Source organism: Lolium perenne, chromosome 5 (genome assembly GCF_019359855.2).
Source record: "Lolium perenne isolate Kyuss_39 chromosome 5, Kyuss_2.0, whole genome shotgun sequence".
In the NCBI taxonomy this organism is placed as follows: domain Eukaryota; kingdom Viridiplantae; phylum Streptophyta; class Magnoliopsida; order Poales; family Poaceae; genus Lolium; species Lolium perenne.
In genome coordinates this window covers 208222047-208239513 of record NC_067248.2, presented here as the reverse complement: position 1 = coordinate 208239513, position 17467 = coordinate 208222047, and the positions used below count along the sequence as shown (strand labels likewise).

At 44.6% G+C, this 17467-nt stretch overlaps 2 protein-coding genes across 3 annotated transcripts; one reads left to right on the top strand and one right to left on the bottom strand.

The window, feature by feature from the left end:
• Nucleotides 1-406: 406 nt before the first annotated feature.
• Nucleotides 407-7224, bottom strand: LOC127301777 (probable potassium transporter 17). Of its 2 annotated transcripts, none has more exons than XM_051332048.2 (8): nt 7018-7224; nt 3573-3795; nt 2944-3186; nt 2812-2862; nt 2455-2715; nt 2312-2364; nt 1856-2225; nt 407-1766 (listed from the first exon to the last, which is right to left on the bottom strand). In XM_051332048.2, exons 1-8 carry the CDS (start codon nt 7120-7122, stop codon nt 916-918), a joined length of 2157 nt encoding a protein of 718 aa, XP_051188008.1. In that variant the 5' UTR covers nt 7123-7224; the 3' UTR covers nt 407-915. The 2 variants fall into 2 exon arrangements, with proteins under 2 accessions (XP_051188008.1, XP_051188010.1); XM_051332050.2 differs by lacking the exon at nt 7018-7224 and adding an exon at nt 3871-3894.
• A 7952-nt stretch (nt 7225-15176) lies between these two features.
• LOC127304058 (uncharacterized) lies at nt 15177-16048 on the top strand. The gene is made up of 2 exons (XM_051334772.1): nt 15177-15512; nt 15593-16048. Exons 1-2 carry the CDS (start codon nt 15177-15179, stop codon nt 16046-16048), a joined length of 792 nt encoding a protein of 263 aa, XP_051190732.1.
• Nucleotides 16049-17467: the final 1419 nt, after the last annotated feature.

Sequence of the window (17467 nt, the reverse complement as noted above, 5' to 3'; positions counted from 1 at the left end):
TGTTACAACCTTTTGAGTTTTATATTTTGAAATTATGTTACTGCGATTAGACGGCTGTCTAGGACCTATGGTAACTTACAGTGAGCCCTTCAGGAGGGCTGAATATGTGATGGGACGTGAATTGTCCCAGCATGGAAATACCTTTTGCACTCGACTGTTTTCAGTTTGAATCCAGAAAGAACTGCTACAAAATAGGGAAAGAAGGAACATGGATCCATACCATTAAAAAGAGCCTGATGCATCTCTCGAAATGCAGGAACATGTCAATTCAGACTACAGGGTAAAGTCCCAGCAATTTTCATCCTTCTTTTTCGTTCTGTCATCTCAGTTACAACCTACAAGGTCCCTGTATATCCTGGTGGTTCTACTGATCACGATACCACAACACTTTTTTGGAGAAAAAATATAATGCAAAGCTTGTGTCTCAATCAGTTATCCAGGGGACACGAACACGAAGGTTACAAGCTAAGAATGACCATACTACCAGTACCGCACTCACGCACCATGCGTCCCTGACCTTGTATTTCTCACCTTCGAGGCCCAAATTCAACAATGAACAACAGCAGGGAATAAGACATACAACAACAATAACCTAATCTCTCAATAGTGCGTCAAACCTTGCACATCATTCCAATCTCAGCTCTCTGCTGCAGACGCATCCAGAGAGCAGGCAGTGCCGACCTACAGATGCCATGCAAGAACTCGTAGAGTAGAAGACCTTGTCGAAACAACCTGTTCATCCCCCACATAAACCAGGGGACATGGACGCTACAAGCTAAGAATGACCATACTACCGCACTCACGCACCATGTGTCCATGACCTTGTATTTCTCACCTTTGAGCCCCAGTCTTAACAATGAACAACAACAGGTAATCAGACATACAACAACAATAACCTACTCGACCAATAGTGCGTCAAACCTTGTACAGCATGCCGATCTCAACTCGCTGCTGCACAGGCATCCCGAGAGCCGGCAGTGCCGACCTGCAGATGCCATGCAAGAACTCGTAGAGTAGGAGCATGACCTTGTCAAAGCAGCCCGCGTCGTCCCCCACATAGAACCTCATCTTGCCGCGGACATGAACGACACCTGCCAACCTCGCCGCCTTCAGGTTTGCAACCTCTTCCTCAGTGGAAATAGTAGACTGTCGGTCGGTGTTTGTCTCAATGTGCCGTTGTAGGCATCGCGTGACCTGTGCCACAAGGTCATCACCACCTTTGAGACTCAGGTTGTCGGCGTAGCCATACTGGATGGTGCACTGGTACACCCCGTCTGGGCCGAGCCTCTTGACCAGGATCCTTTCCCGTTCATCAACTTTGGAAACCAGCAGGTACCTAAGGGTCACAAAAATTGTGACTGTATGCAGTGAGCTCATGTTCTTGATGTAATGCCCAAGTATCGGAGTTAGCCCGTCCTGTATGTTGCTGTAGAAGAAGCACAAACCGGGGACCCTCTGTACCTCGGGAATTGCCAAGAGCTCACCAAGGCGCTCCAGGGTTACCTTGTTCACCATCTCGTACTCTATTTTCCTTTGCCTACCATAGTACCAGACGAACATGATCAATGCAAGGATCATGGAAACTGCAAAAGGAAGCCAGCCTCCTTCAAGGATCTTGGTGAAAACGGCACTGATATAGGACACTTCAATGATGACGAACGGAACGGCATACATGCCAACAAGATAAAGTGGCGTTCTCCATATGATGATCATCACAAGAGTGAGCATGATTGTAGTTATGAGCATGACCATGATGACAACAACACCTGAGGTAAACAATTATGCATTTGAGTCTTCAGGTATAAAGTAGCTGCATATTAACAACTCGAGCATTTATTCACAGAATTTTGCTTACCGAAAGCATTCCCTATCTCTTTTCCACCACCAAAGCCTAGGATAACACCAACACACAGTACCATCAGAATGTAATTAACTTCTGGGGAGTAAACCTCCCCTTCCTTTTGTTGCGATGTGTGCACCACCTTAACACGCGGAAAGTAGTCCAGAACAACTGACTGTTTGATGACAGAAAATGTTGCGGATATTAAGGATTGACTTGCAACAATTGCCGCTAGTGTTGCGATGACAAACATGGGCCAGTAAACCGGGTTAGGGACAAATTTGTAGAATCCATCACCGAAGTCATTGGCATTGTTAATGAGGTATGCTGTTTGCCCAGCATAAGTGAGGACCAGAGAAGGATATATGCTGGATAGAAATGCTATCTGAAAACAAATGAAGGGTAACTAACTATAAAATGGAAAACAATGTACAAGAATAATTCATGCTGGTACATCTGAATGATAATAACCTGAATAGCCTTTTTGCTGAAGTGGCCAAGATCCGCAAACATAGCTTCCGCACCTGTAGGCAGGAAATAGAACTTTAGGCTGCACGATAGTGATCAGAAAAAAATGCGCATCCTGATAACCCTGGCATGTAAATGTGATCTACCTGTGATACATAGAACAGTCCCACCAAGCAGCTGCCACCCTTGCCTTTTGTTTCTAAGGAAGAAAAGAGCGATATAATGTGGCGAAATGGCTTTGAAGATGCCAGGGTAGTAACGAACAATGCTGTATATTCCGATGATTGGAGTGGTGAAAGTCCATGCTGCCATGATTGGAGAAAACAGAAAGCTCACTTTTGAAGTCCCATACTTTTGCAGCAAGAATAAGCCAATAAGAATTGCTGCAGACAGGGCTTCCACAACAGCTGGAAGATTCAAAGAAGGATTCATGTCATCGAAATTATTTCCAGAGAGGTTGTTTCATTGGTCGTTAGATTAGATACATCTATTGAGCTACTTACGTCTACTAACAGAAGGGAATGGTCCTCGTAGTCCATCGATAGCTGACAGAACTGAAAAGAGATAAAGAACCTTAGTTATCTATATGATCACCACCAAGATTAAGATAGAAATATCATCTACAAATAACAAACCTGAAATAGCAGGAGTTAATATGCCATCACCAATGAGCATGCACATCCCAAGAATTGCCATGAATAACAATACCCTTCTTGCAGTTATGCTTCGCTCAAAGAACTTCCCAAGCTTACTAGGCCTTCTAGCTATTGTTGACTGATCGTGAAGCAGTGGTTCTTCTACAGAATATACTCTCTTGGAAGGAAGGATGCCTATATCAGCATGTCTACACAACAAAGAATACATGGCAAATGTACCACCTGCAAAAAGTAGACTAAGAAACACTTCAGGCCAATAACAATATAAAGTAAAACATTTGATCTGCTAGGAAAATAAAGCTTGTATTTAACAATATACTGATAAGTTCCACCACCTCTATCAGGCTTACACGTATTAATAGATCATAGCATGTACACTACGTAACTCTACTAAATAGTATTGCAAATAAAACTATACAGAGATAAAAAAAATCGACCTAAACTGATATGGAACGCACAGGTATATTTTTGTAATGAATTTGTGCTAGTTTTTAACATCAAATAATCAACTAATTTTATAAAAAGCTATTATAAATTCCCACAATCATAGATAGGAGCAATAACCGCTGAAAGAAAAGGAAAGACTGAAATTCAAAGGGGTTAGTTACCTTCACCATGATCATCAGCATTGAGAGCTATGCCTACATACTTCACCACACCAATTAAAGTAAGAGTCCAGAACATTATACTGTATATTCCCAGGTAGTCTCCTTCTGTGGGAGACGACAAGTTCATTGATGGATAAACATAGAGGGGAGAAGTAACAAGGCCACCAAAAACAACACCAAGAGTCTTGTATGCGAGGAATAGATTTGTGCGGACATTGCCAACCTGCTCACAGTTGAGAGAAAGCATTTGTAAGAACTACACAGATGAAATTCAGTATTCTAAAGAAGAGAGATGCACCAGACTAATCATATGAAGCAGTTGGTCACTTATATGCATAGTGAGTCAATGGAGTCAACCAAACGCAGAGTAGCACCATTTCTTTTTTCGAAATTAGAGAAGTGCCATCATTAATGCTTGAAATCAATTATTGTGAGAATCTCATTGGTCCCCAATCCCGAAAATTTAACCATGTGGAATTCTACGGGGCTAACGACAAATGTGAACATCAAGGACTTGCTCCCTTGAGTCCACTTTTCTCGTGGCAATTTCAGAGACCACATCACTTTGGAATTTAGGGGCCATGTGATGTAATCCATCATGACATCATCAAGGATTCTCTTGCCCTCAAATGGACGTATAGCTTAAGAAACTAAACAATTCAGTGAACAAAATGATGGAAAATGTCCAACCTCAAATGATGAAAAGAAATGACAGAAAATGGCCAGCTACATTGCAAATGAAATAAAGAGGGAATCTGGTCAAGTTGTTGCGTCTACTTCAATGCAAACTGATATCCTTATCAGTTCCTTCTGAGCATCTAGGCATCCACCTCAGCCACCATGTTTCATACCGAAGTCATCTAACTGAAAGATAGAAACTCCTAACTAAGAGATAGGATGCAGATGAATGAAAAATGTACTCCCTCCGTTTTTATTTACTTAGCGTTCTAGGTTTAGTCGAAGTCAAAATTTATCAAATTTGACTAAGAATATAGGGAAAAAATCAACATTCATAATACCAAATGCATATAGTATGAAAACATATATTTTATGATGATTTCAATAATATATGTTTTATATTATACATGTTGTTTTTTCCTACATATTTGATCAAACTTGGGAAAGTTTGACTTTGACTAAACCTAGAACGCAAACTAATTGTGAACGAAGGGAGTAATGATGCTCGCTAATACAATCAACATTTACTTATGTTAAACATCATCCACAAGTAGCAAAAGCAAGAATGAAAAATATTTCCATGGTTCTATGTTGGCCCAGACCAAGACAAACAACCTTCCGCAAGAAAGAAAGAAAAAAAAATAAGTTGTGCTGCCTAAGATGGCTCAGACTAATGCGTGATCACGAATCCCACTGACCAACGGCACCAGGAAGTAGAAGAAACAAAACAGAAATAAAAGCTGCTCGCTGCAAGGCGACAAAATTGATTCTACCTGAGCTGTCACCGGCAAAGTTTGGTGGGGAGGAGCAATAGAGAGTTTGCAAACTAAGGCATGCGCATTTGTGCAGGGCTATCAGCTGATAAAAGTTTGGCCCGCGGTGCCGCCGTTGTGGCAAGAATCAAACACGATCCGGGACTACGACAGCAGGTACCCATCTTTTTTTTTCCTCTTCCTTTTTGATATTAACTGAGACAAGCCTCCGATTTTCATTCAGAGAAAAGTTCGGAAGACAGAAGGGTCGCCGCCGCCACTTGGGGCACTAAACTATACTCGAACGTGCTTCATTACTGTACGCATGCAGATAACAATACAATAAAAGATTTATGTTGCCTCGTGGAATCGCCAACCACAAGGAACAGAGCAAAAATGCACCAACTGAAGTACAGGTGGAAAAATAAAGCTCTTGAAGCGCATACAAGTTATGAGACAAGCACTCGAGCGAACTACCATGATCGTCGCAAGGGGTTAGTTAGCTTCACCATGATCATCAGCATTGAGAGCTATGCCTACATATTTGATCACACCAATTAAAGTAAGAGTCCAGAACATTATGCTGTATATTCCCAGGTAGTCTGCTTCTATGCGAGATGACAAGTTCATTGAGGGATAAACATAGATAGGAAAAGTAACTAGGCCACCGAAAACAACACCAAGTCTTTTATGCAAGGAATAATTTTTTTGCAGACATTGCCTACCTGCTCACAGTTGAGGGAAGACATTTGTAAGAATCACCGATACGAAATTCAGTATTCTGAAGAAGATAGATGCATAGTGAATCAGTGCAGTCAAGCAAAAATAATGCCATTATTAATGCTTGAAATCAATTCTTGTGGGGATCTCATTGGTCCCCATTCCCGATAAGTTAACAATGTGGAATTTTCTGTTGTGGCTTAGACAAATGTGAACATCAAGAACTTGTTTCTTTCAGTCTACTTTTCTTGTGGCGCTTTCAGAGACTACACGAATATGGATTTTGGGGCCATGTGATGTAACCCATCATGACATCATCAAGAAAATCAGCCCCAATCAATACACCGACTTTTATGTTGCTCTTAAATGGACGTCTACTTCAAACTGATACCATTGCCATGTTTCAGTAACACTTGTCAGTCGGAGTATCAGATCATCTAACTGAAAGATATAAGCTGGTAACTACGAGATAGGATGCACATGGATGAAAAATGTACACTAACAATCATAGCTGCTCACTGCAAGGCGACGATCATGGTCTGGGCCAATATTGATTCTCTTGGTCTGGGCCAATATTAGTCAGTGAGCAGTGAGCTGAACATCATCCACAAGTATCAAAAGCAAGAAAGGAAAAAAATATTTCCCTGAATCAATATTGGCCCAGACCAAGAGAAACAAACTTGCCCCAAGAAAGAGACAAAAAACAGATAAGTTGCGCTGACTAAGATGGCGTAGACTAATGCGTGATCACGAATCTCACTGACCAACGGCAGCGGGAAGCAGAAGAAACAAAAGAGAAATCAAAGCTGCCCACTGCAAGGAGACAAAAATGATACTACCTGAGCTGTCGCCGGGCTAGAACAGTTTGGTGGGGAATAGCAATACAGAAGTTTGCAAACTGAAGCAGCAGCGCTATCAGCTGATGATAATCTAGCCCGCGAGAATCAAACACAATCTCCAGGACTACGACTGTAAGTAGCAAGTACCCATCGATTATTTTTTCTCGTTTCTGATAGTAACTGAGACAAGCACCCAGATTTTCATGGAGAGAAAAGTTGAGTAGACGAACGAGTCGGCGCCACTAAATTAATCTCGAACGTGCTCCAGTACTGTGCGCACGCATGCAGATATAATAATACAGTACTGTAAAAGATTCGTGTTCCCTCGTGCAATCGCCAACCAAAAGGAGGAACACAGCAGCAACAACTGAAGTAGAAGCGGAGAAATAAAGCTCTCGAGCGAAAGGAAGGGAAAACGCAAGAAACGGGACAGAAGTGTAGAACAAGGGCACTCACGTCGGTCTCTCTGCCAACCGGTGGCGGGGTGGCCGCCGCGCCGCCGCCACGGGGCCGGGGAGGCCCCGCCGCCTCGAGATCCAGGTGGGCCGCCGTCGATGGCATGGGTATGGGTAAAGGGGGGACGGGCACGGGCGGACGGGGAAGCTGTGGAGGCGGCGGGCGAGACGGCCGGGGTTTATAATCGCGAGCCGAACCTTCCGGCGCGACCCGATGGTGGTGGGGAAGAAAGGGAGTTTGGTCGGGTGACCGCCCGCACGTGCCCTGCCTGCGCCCGCTCCGGTGACGAGGTGCCGAGGCGCACTCAAGGGCTCTACTGGGCCGGCCCACCTGGAACACAACTAATCGGTCACTGATCATATGGATTTTTGCCCGGGTTGTAAACTTTGTGGGGAATTTGAAAACTCTTCGCTTCATTGGGCCGCGTTAGACCACCAACTTCCATGGCTGACTTTTTTTTATCTTGCTCTCAAAAATTCGGTTGTATGCATTGATTGTACGCATTGGTCATGGGAAAACTGCCATTTTCTCGGCAATGTTTGTACAAAGGGTGTCATGGATATTGCAGTGAGGTGCTTGAAGCTGTGGTGGACTATGATCTCTGGATTTGGTATTTTTTCTTTGGCATGGCGGGATTGCAAAATGACATCAACGTGCTGCAGCACTTTCCAGTGTTTTTAAAACTTGTGGAAGGTCATGCTCCACCATGCGAATATAAGATCAATGGCAACCAATATACCAAAGGCACTATCTAGCCGATGATATTCATCCAACATGGACGACATTTGTCAAGACAATCTCCGGGCCAATGGATCAAAAGAATTTCCACTTTGCTAGGTGTCGAGCAGGCATTTGGTGTGCTACAAGCTCAATTTTCTATTGTTCGGTATCCTGCTCTTTCCTGGTCTCACGACCAACTGTGAGAGGTGATGCAAGATTGTGTGATCATGCACAACACGAACATCAAGAATGACCGCAAGACTCAAGCCAGGCATGTTGGTCTCTAGGAGTATCGGGGACCTCTTACGGATGTTGGTCATGAGGTGCCTGCAGAGTTTGCTAATTTCCCCGCCATGCATACAGAAATCTGTGATAACACTGTTCATGCGCAGCTGCAATATGATCTCGTAGAGCATGTATGGAGGCTCAAAGGAGAGGCATCAACCGCGTGAATGCCTTGATCTAGCCCAACTTCTATTTGTTTGCTTCGTTGTTTGTTAACATTTAATTTTAAAAAAATCTGTAAAAATAATTTGGGAAACGACTTTGGAGGACACGGCTGGAAATAGATCCGACCAAAAACAGCAACTAGCGGCGGCATCCTCCAAACGCCTAATCCGGCGCTCAATCTAGACACGGCAACTAGCGGTGGCGTCCAATCCAACGCTTAATTCAAACATGGTTTGGGGACACGGCTAGAGACGCTTAATTCAAACATGGTTTGGGGACACGGCTAGAGATGCTCTTATATGAATAGTGAGTCATTGGAGTCAAACAAACATAAGAGTACCATTATTAATGCTTGAAATCAATTATTTTGGGAATCGGTAAGTTAAGAGTCATTGGAGTCAAACAAACATAAGAGTACCATTATAATGCTTGAAATCAATTGTTTTGGGAATTGGTAAGTTAAGAGTCATTGGAGTCAAACAAACATAAGAGTACCATTATTAATGCTTGAAATCAATTATTTTGGGAATCGGTAAGTTAACAATTTAGATTTTTCGCCATGTGATGTAACCCATCATGACATCACCAAGAAAATCAGCCCCAATTGAAGTCTGCTTCACACTCATATCGTTGCCAAGTTGCTTATGGGCACGCGGGCATCCACCTCAGTTACCATGTTTCAGTAACACTTGTCAGTCAAGAGACTCGGAGATGCTAAAGTCATATATTATTACCTATATCAAAGCCGGATGGCTTTGCTAAAACCATGTTTTTTTGGATATTTTTTTGGATAGTAATTTCCTTACCGATTTGTCACTGTAGATAACATCTTGATGCTGAAGATCTGGGCAGTTAATTAATTTTCCTTTTTTCTTGCATGCAAAACGCTTCTTAACCGGAAGTTTGCGGTTGCCTCTTCCAGTTATTCCTCCTCCTTCTCTACGTCTGTCTTTTTTTTTTCCAGCTTTTGGCTTCCTTTACCGGCTACCTCCCATCGGCTTCCTTAATTTCTTGGGCTTAGTTGGTCTTCCACTTTCTCTAGATAATTCAGTCAAAGCGGCGCCTGACAAGCGGTGCCTACTAGGCCAAACCGTCCGTTTCGCCCCCCACCTCTTTCTCTTCTTCCCTCTCATCAGCTCCCTCTTCCTCTTCCTCTCCCGTGCATGTCGCCCTTCTCCCTCGCCGCCAACAGGGAGGAGGTGGCTTTTGTTTCCTTTTTTTCTTCTTCTTTAAGACTCTTGAATTATATAATTTTACATGCAACAAATTTTTATCTTTAATTTTCAGGATGTACGTCTACCTCTCAAAAAAAATTACCTACATCTACAACAATATTTTTATGTCCCTTCTTTTAAAACTACTTGCCGGTATTTTTCCTTGGCCTTTATAACCATATTTTTTAGCTCCTTTAAAAAAAACTTGATGATAATCTTATGGCACAACTTTCCGACCTTGATATTTGATGCAACTCAATTTGATACATATTTTTAGCCATCACATTTTGACGTAGTTAGCCTACCTCTACGGTTATATTTTCCCAACTCCTTTTATTTACTTGATGCCTATTTTCCGACACAACTTTCCGTTTCAATCAGCATGCTCCATGTAGCATATGCTACAATATGTTTTTTTATTTTTATTTTTTCTCTTTTGGGAATTTTGATATTTCATTATTTCAGAGTGCATATTCCAGCGACGATAATTTCTCAACATAGTAATTTCAACCTCAAGTTTAGTTTCGGCAGTAATTTTTCGCGAGACGACATCTACCTATATTTTTATAGAAAGCAATTTCTCAGTAGACATCTTGAACATTGCCTATGTCAACTATGAAATATGTCGTTAACTACCTACTATTAATTATTTAATGTCGCGTATTTCTCTAGTTTATTTTGCAACGACGCACATGGGTAGTAATTTTTACACGAACCTTCAAGCTCAACCGTGGTTCTGGACAATAATTACCTGCCAATATTTTTTAGTATTGCATAATTCTTCAACGGTGATTCAAAAAGAAAAATCCAACATCCGTCCCATCTTTTACACGGGGAAAATAATATTGTGTTCTTCTACGGTAACTTCGAAAAATATACTTACTCCACCATCCGTCACATTTTCACCTAGGATGACCTTCTTCTACGATAACTTTAGAAGATAGATTTACTCCATCACCCGTTACCTCTTTCGGCCGGAGAAATACTACCATTTCCTTTTGTAGCAACACCGAAAATAAAAGCACTCCACCATCTGTCGCCTATTTCATCGGCACTTCCGCGGTACTTCAGCAACCCAGATATTGTTTTATTTATACAATATTTTAACCAACGATTTAGAAACAAAAGCACTCCACCATCCGCCACCTATTTTACAGGCACTTCCGCGGTACTTCAACAACCTAGATATTTTTATTATTTCTACAAAATTGTAACAAACGATCTTGATACCAAGGGCGCGGTCGAGTTTTAGATGTTTCTTCAGCTATTTTTGAAAAGGAATCTCGCATTCTTAAACCTAAAAAATGTTTTTTTTAAAGAATGCCGCACTGTAAACAACACGGGCGAGGCGTGCGCCGCGCCGCAAACTTCCTAGTCTAACTGAAAGATATAAATTGCTAACTAAGAGATAGGGTACGGTGCACATGGATGAAAAATCATACGACCTGAGCTGCCTAAGATTGCGTAGGCTATTGCGTGATCAAGAATCTCACTGACCAACGGCACCGGGAAGCAGGAAAAAAACAAAAGAGAAATCAAAACTGCCCACTGCAAGGCGTCAAAAATGATACAGAGCTTTCACCGGCCTAGAACAGTTTGCTGAGGAAGAGCAATACAGACTTTGCAAACTGACGCATGCGCACCTGCGCAGCGCTATCAGCTGATGATAGTTTGTCCCGGAGCGCCGCCGTCGCAGCCAGAATCAAGCGCAATTTCCACGACCACGACCCATCGTGGTTTCCCCTTTCGACAGTACTAGTAATTGAGAGAAGCCCCCGACTTTCATCGAGATAAAAAAGTTCAGTAGACGAACGTGCTTGACTAATGAATACAGTACGCATGCAGATATAATACAGTATTATGCCCCGTTTGGTTGCACAGAATTGGCCTTGGAATTAAGGAATCTAGAATTGGGCCTCAAATTCCCCTGTTTGGATGTGCCCAGAATCAGGGTCTGGAAACGGAGCTCCAATTCCACGCGACCCACCCGCGCGAGCGAACCGAGCGTCCCCAGTTTCCGAGCTCGTGACCTCGGAAACTCGCTGAATTCGCGAAGCGGTAGCAGAGCCCTTCTTCCCGACCGCAGTCATCGAGCGACGGAGAGGCTCCCCTCCCGGCGGCGACAGGTACCTCCTCCCGCCCTCCCTCTTCCCTGCGTCTCCCTCCGCCCGCCGTCTTCTTTTCCGGGGCCTCCCTCTTTCCCGTCCTCCCCTTCCCTCCTTCACCCCTTCCCCCTGGCCGCCCCTCCCTGCCATGACCCAACCCTAACCCTAGAACCGCGGCTCGGGAGATGGTTTAACGGCGGCGGGAGGTGGTTCAACAGCGGCGGAAGGTGGGCGAACGACGGGACTAGGGGAGCCCGGTGCCCTCCCCTCTCCTCTGGTTCCGCCACAACTTGTCATATTCATCTGGTTTGTAATTTTGGATTGGAAAAAGCTCCACTTCCCCCGGGGGATTCGCGTCGAGCCATCCTCCCCCTCGAGCGTCTGCCACGTGCCCCTCTGTAGTAGCCAAAAAAAAAGGTCACGGCAGATGGTAGGCCCACCACTCCCTCCGCTTCTTCTTTTCTTCCTTGTCAAGATAAATCGTCACGGTAGCCTGGTTGGGGATATCCGCTCCGCTCGTCTTCCTCCTGCTCGAGTGAATCTGCCCGAGCTGTACCCACGCCGCTATGTCGTTGCCCCCATCCCAGAACGCACCACCGCCCAAATCTCCTCCCACCGGAGGGGCGTTGCTTTCCTCTCTCTCCCTCCCTCTTTTTTCGGCGACACTCATGAGCTCGTCCACCCGGGCGAAATCAAGTACCGCGCCGCCGCATGCAGCACCGCCGCAAGCAGCGACCGCCGTCGCATGACGCGGATGCTGAGGCCAGCGGAGGTGTAGCCATGCGCGATGCAGCGACGGTGTTTGTTATAGCTGTTGGCCGGGAGCCGATGCTGCGAGCCGCGGCGGCGTCTGCTACCAAGGTCGGCGGATATTGCTACTTTCGGCGTCAACGGTTGCTGCAAACGGCGGCGGCGTCTGCTACTATGGTCGGCGACTTCTGCTACAAGCGGCGGCAGATATTGCTACTTTCGCCGTCGGCGGTTGCTGCAAACGGCGGCGGCGTCTGCTACCAAGGTTGGTGACGTTTGCCACAAGTGGCCGCAGATATTGCTACTTCCGCCGTCGGCGGTTGCTGCAAACGGCGGCGGCGACGTCTGCTACCAAAGTCGTCGACCTCTGCTACACGCGGTGGCGGATATTGCTACTTTCGCCGTTGGTGGTTGCTGCAAATGGCGGCAGGGTTGCTACAAACTAGGCACTGTTGTGATGATACAAGGAGGCCGACGGCGAAGCTACGTGCATCGCTGGTTGCTGTAAACGGCGGAGGCGGTGTTGCCACAGGCCGACGGCGAGCTTTGTGCGGCGTCAAGGTGTTGTTGCAAACAGCGCCGACGTGCAGCAAGAAGGCCGGCAAGGAAGACGGAGGGGGTACCACATGCCGGCGGAGATGCTACGTGCACGGGACGGGCGGCGCTACGGGCGGCGCTGCTGCAATCCGTACTTGACAACGTCCGCGTCAATGGATGCCTGGATGGTTGTGGGTGGGGACAGCGAGAAGCCGAGGAGATAACTTAACGGGTGTGCTTTTCCTTTTTTTTTCACGCTGGGTAGCGTTGACCGGATCTGACGGTAAATACTACTCTGATCCAAGGGCTGACGACCCGGGGGATCGGGCGTTTAATCCCCCGGGGGACGCTCAGTGCTCCCCTTTTGGATTTGCAGATTCTGTGGAGAATAAGAAGTTGTGAGTCCAATTGAAGGTTTGAAATTCGTTTTATATACTGTATATACTCAGATATGTACTTGGGCAATATGCAAATGTGTTGTTCATCATGTAAATGCTTACATGTTAATATGATATGCAATTATGATGAATGTTTGATTTAAAGTAGTGTATGCTATGCATAATTAGATTTCGAATTTTGTGTGCAATGAAGCATCATCATGTCTCACCAAGAGTTGGTTGACTACATTACCGAAGAGAATAAAAGAAGAAAAAGAAAAAGGATAGTATTTACGAAGATGTATTTCGAGGTTTCTATGGTTGCTTTAGCTTATGCTAGTACTCTAAGGGCACCGAGGGACCTCGGAGCCTTCAATGACTATGAGCAGAAGGTTGCATATAAGAAAAGCTGATGATCAGCGATGGAGCCGCGTCGAGCTCAAGTGAAGAGGTGATCTGTCCATTTTTTCCGTGGTCGCTGCTACGGTGGTGCCAAAGAAGATGGATAGGCGTTGGTTTGTCACATAGGTTTATCCTATCTTTCCAGATCTGTAAGATCGGTGTATACGTACTTTGTATCTCGTCTTTTATTTATCAATGAGAATCGTATTACCATGCAAAAAAAAAAAATATATAGGAAGTATGTATTGGGAAGAACATACAATGGGTCGGAGACAAGATGCTATGATGAGCTACGGTTAACCAAAAGAAATTTTCATAATATTTGTGCTATGTTGCGTGAGAAGTGTGGTCTCAAAGATACCACATTTGTCACAGTAGAAGAAAATGTTGCTATGTTCTTACAAGTTGTTGGCCATGGAACTAAAATGAGAATGATTGGTTATGAGCGGTCTTTAGAGACCACCAGTAGGCACTTCGAATCTGTGTTAGCTGCCATCTTATCTCTAACCGGGGAGTTCATCAAGCTCCCTGAGCCTTCCGTGACCCCTCCGGATGATTACAAATGGAAGTGGTTTCCCGATGCACTTGGCGCTCTAGATGGGTGTCATATTGATGTGTTTGTTAGGGCGGCTGACAAAGGGAGGTATAGGGACCGGAAAAAAGACATCAGTACTAACATGTTAGGTGTGGTTGATTGGAACATGAAATTTCTCTATGTTCTACCCGGTTGGGAGGGTTCGGCATCAGACTCGCGAGTGTTGAAGGATGCTATGAGAGTTGATCGCCAATATGCATTTGTTGTACCACAGGGTACCACTCTTTCTCTTGGCTTTCTTTTTCTCATGTTTAATTGATAGCTAAATTTTTTTACTTACATATAGGAAAGTATTACCTAGTTGATGCTGGCTATACAAATGGACCTGGATTTCTATCTCCATTTCGATCCACTAGGTACCACTTGAAAGAGTGGGCTGCAAGTCAACTACGGCCCCAAACTGAAAAAGAGTTGTACAACTTGCGGCATTCTCGTGCTAGAAACGTAGTGGAGAGATGTTTTGGGTTGTTGAAGAAAAAATGGGCCATCCTACGTTCTTGTTCTTTCTTTGGCATAGATGACCAGGTAATACAAAGTGGGTGTTCAAATAAGTAATGTAAGGTATGAAACATCAAATGCTAACTATGAACTAAATGCTTGTTGTGTGTTATAGATTCGAATTATTAATGCTTGTTGTGTGTTACACAACTATGCAAGGGATAGACAACATATGAGGGATAATCTATTGTTGCGGGAGGTCGATGCTGAACTAGCAGCTATGGCCCCTGAACCTACAGATGATGCAACTTTAATTAGAAGTGTCCAACCAAGCGATGCATGGACCGCTTTTAGGCAGGACTTTGCTGATGAGATGTTTGCTGACTACCTTGTGACGCATGCAGAACTAGCAATGGAGTAGCTAATTAGTGTTCTTTTGTAGAAAGCTGATGGTGCCCCTTTTGTGTGATATTATGTACATCCGTCATATCCAAAGTAATATATATATGTTTTAACTATCTACAACTCGCTCTCTGTCCTTACTTGTATTATGCATGTAACTTGTAGAACCATGGCTGAAACTAAATCTAAGAAAGTCAATAGGGCTTACCTTCAATGGACTCCTGAGATGGACTCTGCATTATTGGCCATGCTTGTTGAGCATCACAACAGGGGTGACCATGCACAAAATGGTTGGAAGCCACATGTGTACAATGCTTGCATAAGGCATGTGAAGGAGACATGTGACGTTGTCATCAACAAGGATAAAATAGTAGCAAGAATTAAAACATTTGACAAGCATTATGATATCATAAGCAAGATGCTTGCTCAGAGTGGCTTTGGATGGGATTGGGACAATAACATGGTGAGTGTTGAAAGTGATGAAGTGTGGGCTCGATATGTGGAGGTATGTAACACTTAAATTTTATGATACTGGTTTCCTTTGTATTTTTTGCATCGTCTCTAATATATGTATGTCTTATGTAGGCAAACAAGGATGCAGCTCCCTACAGGAACAAGGAAGTGAAGAATTGGCAAGCTATCTCTACTATATATTCAAAAGACCATGCCACAGGTGCAGGTGCAAAGACGGGAGGTGAGTGTGCTCAGGTTGGATCCTCATCAGTTGCTCAAGTTGAGGAGGATGATGAAGAAACTCCCGAGGCGCCTAAGAAGAGGCCACGTACTGCTGATGCTATCATGAGCATGGTGGGAGAGCTGCGATGTACTTTTGAAGATGCGTTGAAGACAACTGTTGCACTTCCGCCACCAAAGGTGACTCCTCCATCTGAAATCCTTGCTGAACTAAAGAAGATACCAACTATGGAAGGTACTGATCTGTTGGTAGCTTATGGGAAGCTCACCGCCAATGAGCGCACGTTTGAATCACTCATGGCACTACCCATGGAGATGAGGAAGCCATGGCTCTTGACCTTGCCTTGATGATTGCTACCGTGTGTGGTTGTTCTTATGTACTGCTCCATGATCTTGTGGTGAATTTTGTTGTTTATGGATTGTCCACTCGTTCTCCTATTTGTAAGATATATAATCTACTTACTTTGTGCTATTTGTAAGACATAAACTACCACTTTGTGCTATGTCAGACATATTTATCATCCATGTTTTACAAATTGTTGCAAGTACTTGACACTCTTTTCTATCAAATGGAAGTATTTTCTGGATTATTTAATTCTTATTATGTGCAAAATAATATTTGAAGCGTTCTGATATATACATGTCTATTTTAAGTCATATTACATAGTTAATATTGTTCAAAGTCAAAAAAACTGCCAATTCCACACAATGTACAACCAAACAGGATTTAGAATTCCATTGTAACCTTGATTCTACATGTGAATACCACACACTTTCAAACAGCCAATATGGTATTCCATTGAAATGGTTGATTTGGTATTCCATTGCCAATTCAATTCGGAGGCGAATTCTGTGCAACCAAATAGAGCGTAAACGATTCATGTTCCCTCGTGCAATAGCCAACAAAAAAGAAAACAGAGCAAAAAATGCAAGCTGAAGTACAAGCGGGAAAATAAAGCTCTGGAGCGAACTACCATACGGAAGGGAAAACGGAAGAAACGAAACATAAGGATCTCCGCTGAGTCGTTTGGCTTCACGCGGACCAAAAATACGTCTAGGATCAGGCCTAGCGGCCCGACGCATAGTATTCAGACTGTCCGTGCTGACGCAAATCTGACCAAATATGCGTCGAGTTTGCGTCTCGGCGGACGCTGCACGGACGCGCTGAGTGACCGTCGAAACTTACGTAAGACCCACGCGTTAGTGGCAGGGAGGCCGATAACATTCCAGCCAGTGACCATTCCCCGCGTGAAAAATTAAAGTAAACTGGCGCCAGCAGTCCAAGCCATAGCGATGGACGTCCTCGTCGCCGCAGCCACCACAGATTCCGAGGGAACCCTTGCAGCCGCCGCCGCCCCGGACTCCCCCATAGCCACCACCATAGCCCCAATGGAGGCCGCATCTCCGGCGGAAGCAAACCGTGCCACCACCGGCGGCCGGGAGGCTAAGCCGAATGCGGCAAAAAAAGGTGTTGTCCAAGGAGGAGAAAGACGTCGAGACCGCGAAGTGTCACGGCCTGCGCAAGAATCTGAATGAGAGAAATGCAATGGCCACCGACCTAGAGGCCACCCAACACATGGTGTGGCAGATACAGATGAAAGCCGGCACCGGCAAGTAGGCCTCCATTCAGAGCATAGCGGAGGCCATGCTCCTCGTCAAGCGAGAGGGGATCGTTGGCGTTGCTCCCCCGGCCTTGTCTGTGAGCTCAGTACGTTCCCAGCTGCGTCCTGGAACGCCTGCTCCTTTGCAGATCCACGCGATGTCGCG

Excerpts from the sequence above, each read along its gene's own strand:
- LOC127301777 (XM_051332048.2), bottom strand. The coding sequence starts at position 7,122 with ATGCCATCGACGGCGGCCCACCTGGATCTCGAGGCGGCGGGGCCTCCC. Across the intron at positions 2,863-2,943 it reads ATTAACTCCTGCTATTTCAG|TTCTGTCAGCTATCGATGGA; the intron begins GTTTGTTATTTG and ends ATCTCTTTTCAG. Across the intron at positions 2,716-2,811 it reads ATTCCCTTCTGTTAGTAGAC|CTGTTGTGGAAGCCCTGTCT; the intron begins GTAAGTAGCTCA and ends TGAATCTTCCAG.
- LOC127304058 (XM_051334772.1), top strand. The coding sequence starts at position 15,177 with ATGGCTGAAACTAAATCTAAGAAAGTCAATAGGGCTTACCTTCAATGG. Across the intron at positions 15,513-15,592 it reads TGTGGGCTCGATATGTGGAG|GCAAACAAGGATGCAGCTCC; the intron begins GTATGTAACACT and ends TGTCTTATGTAG.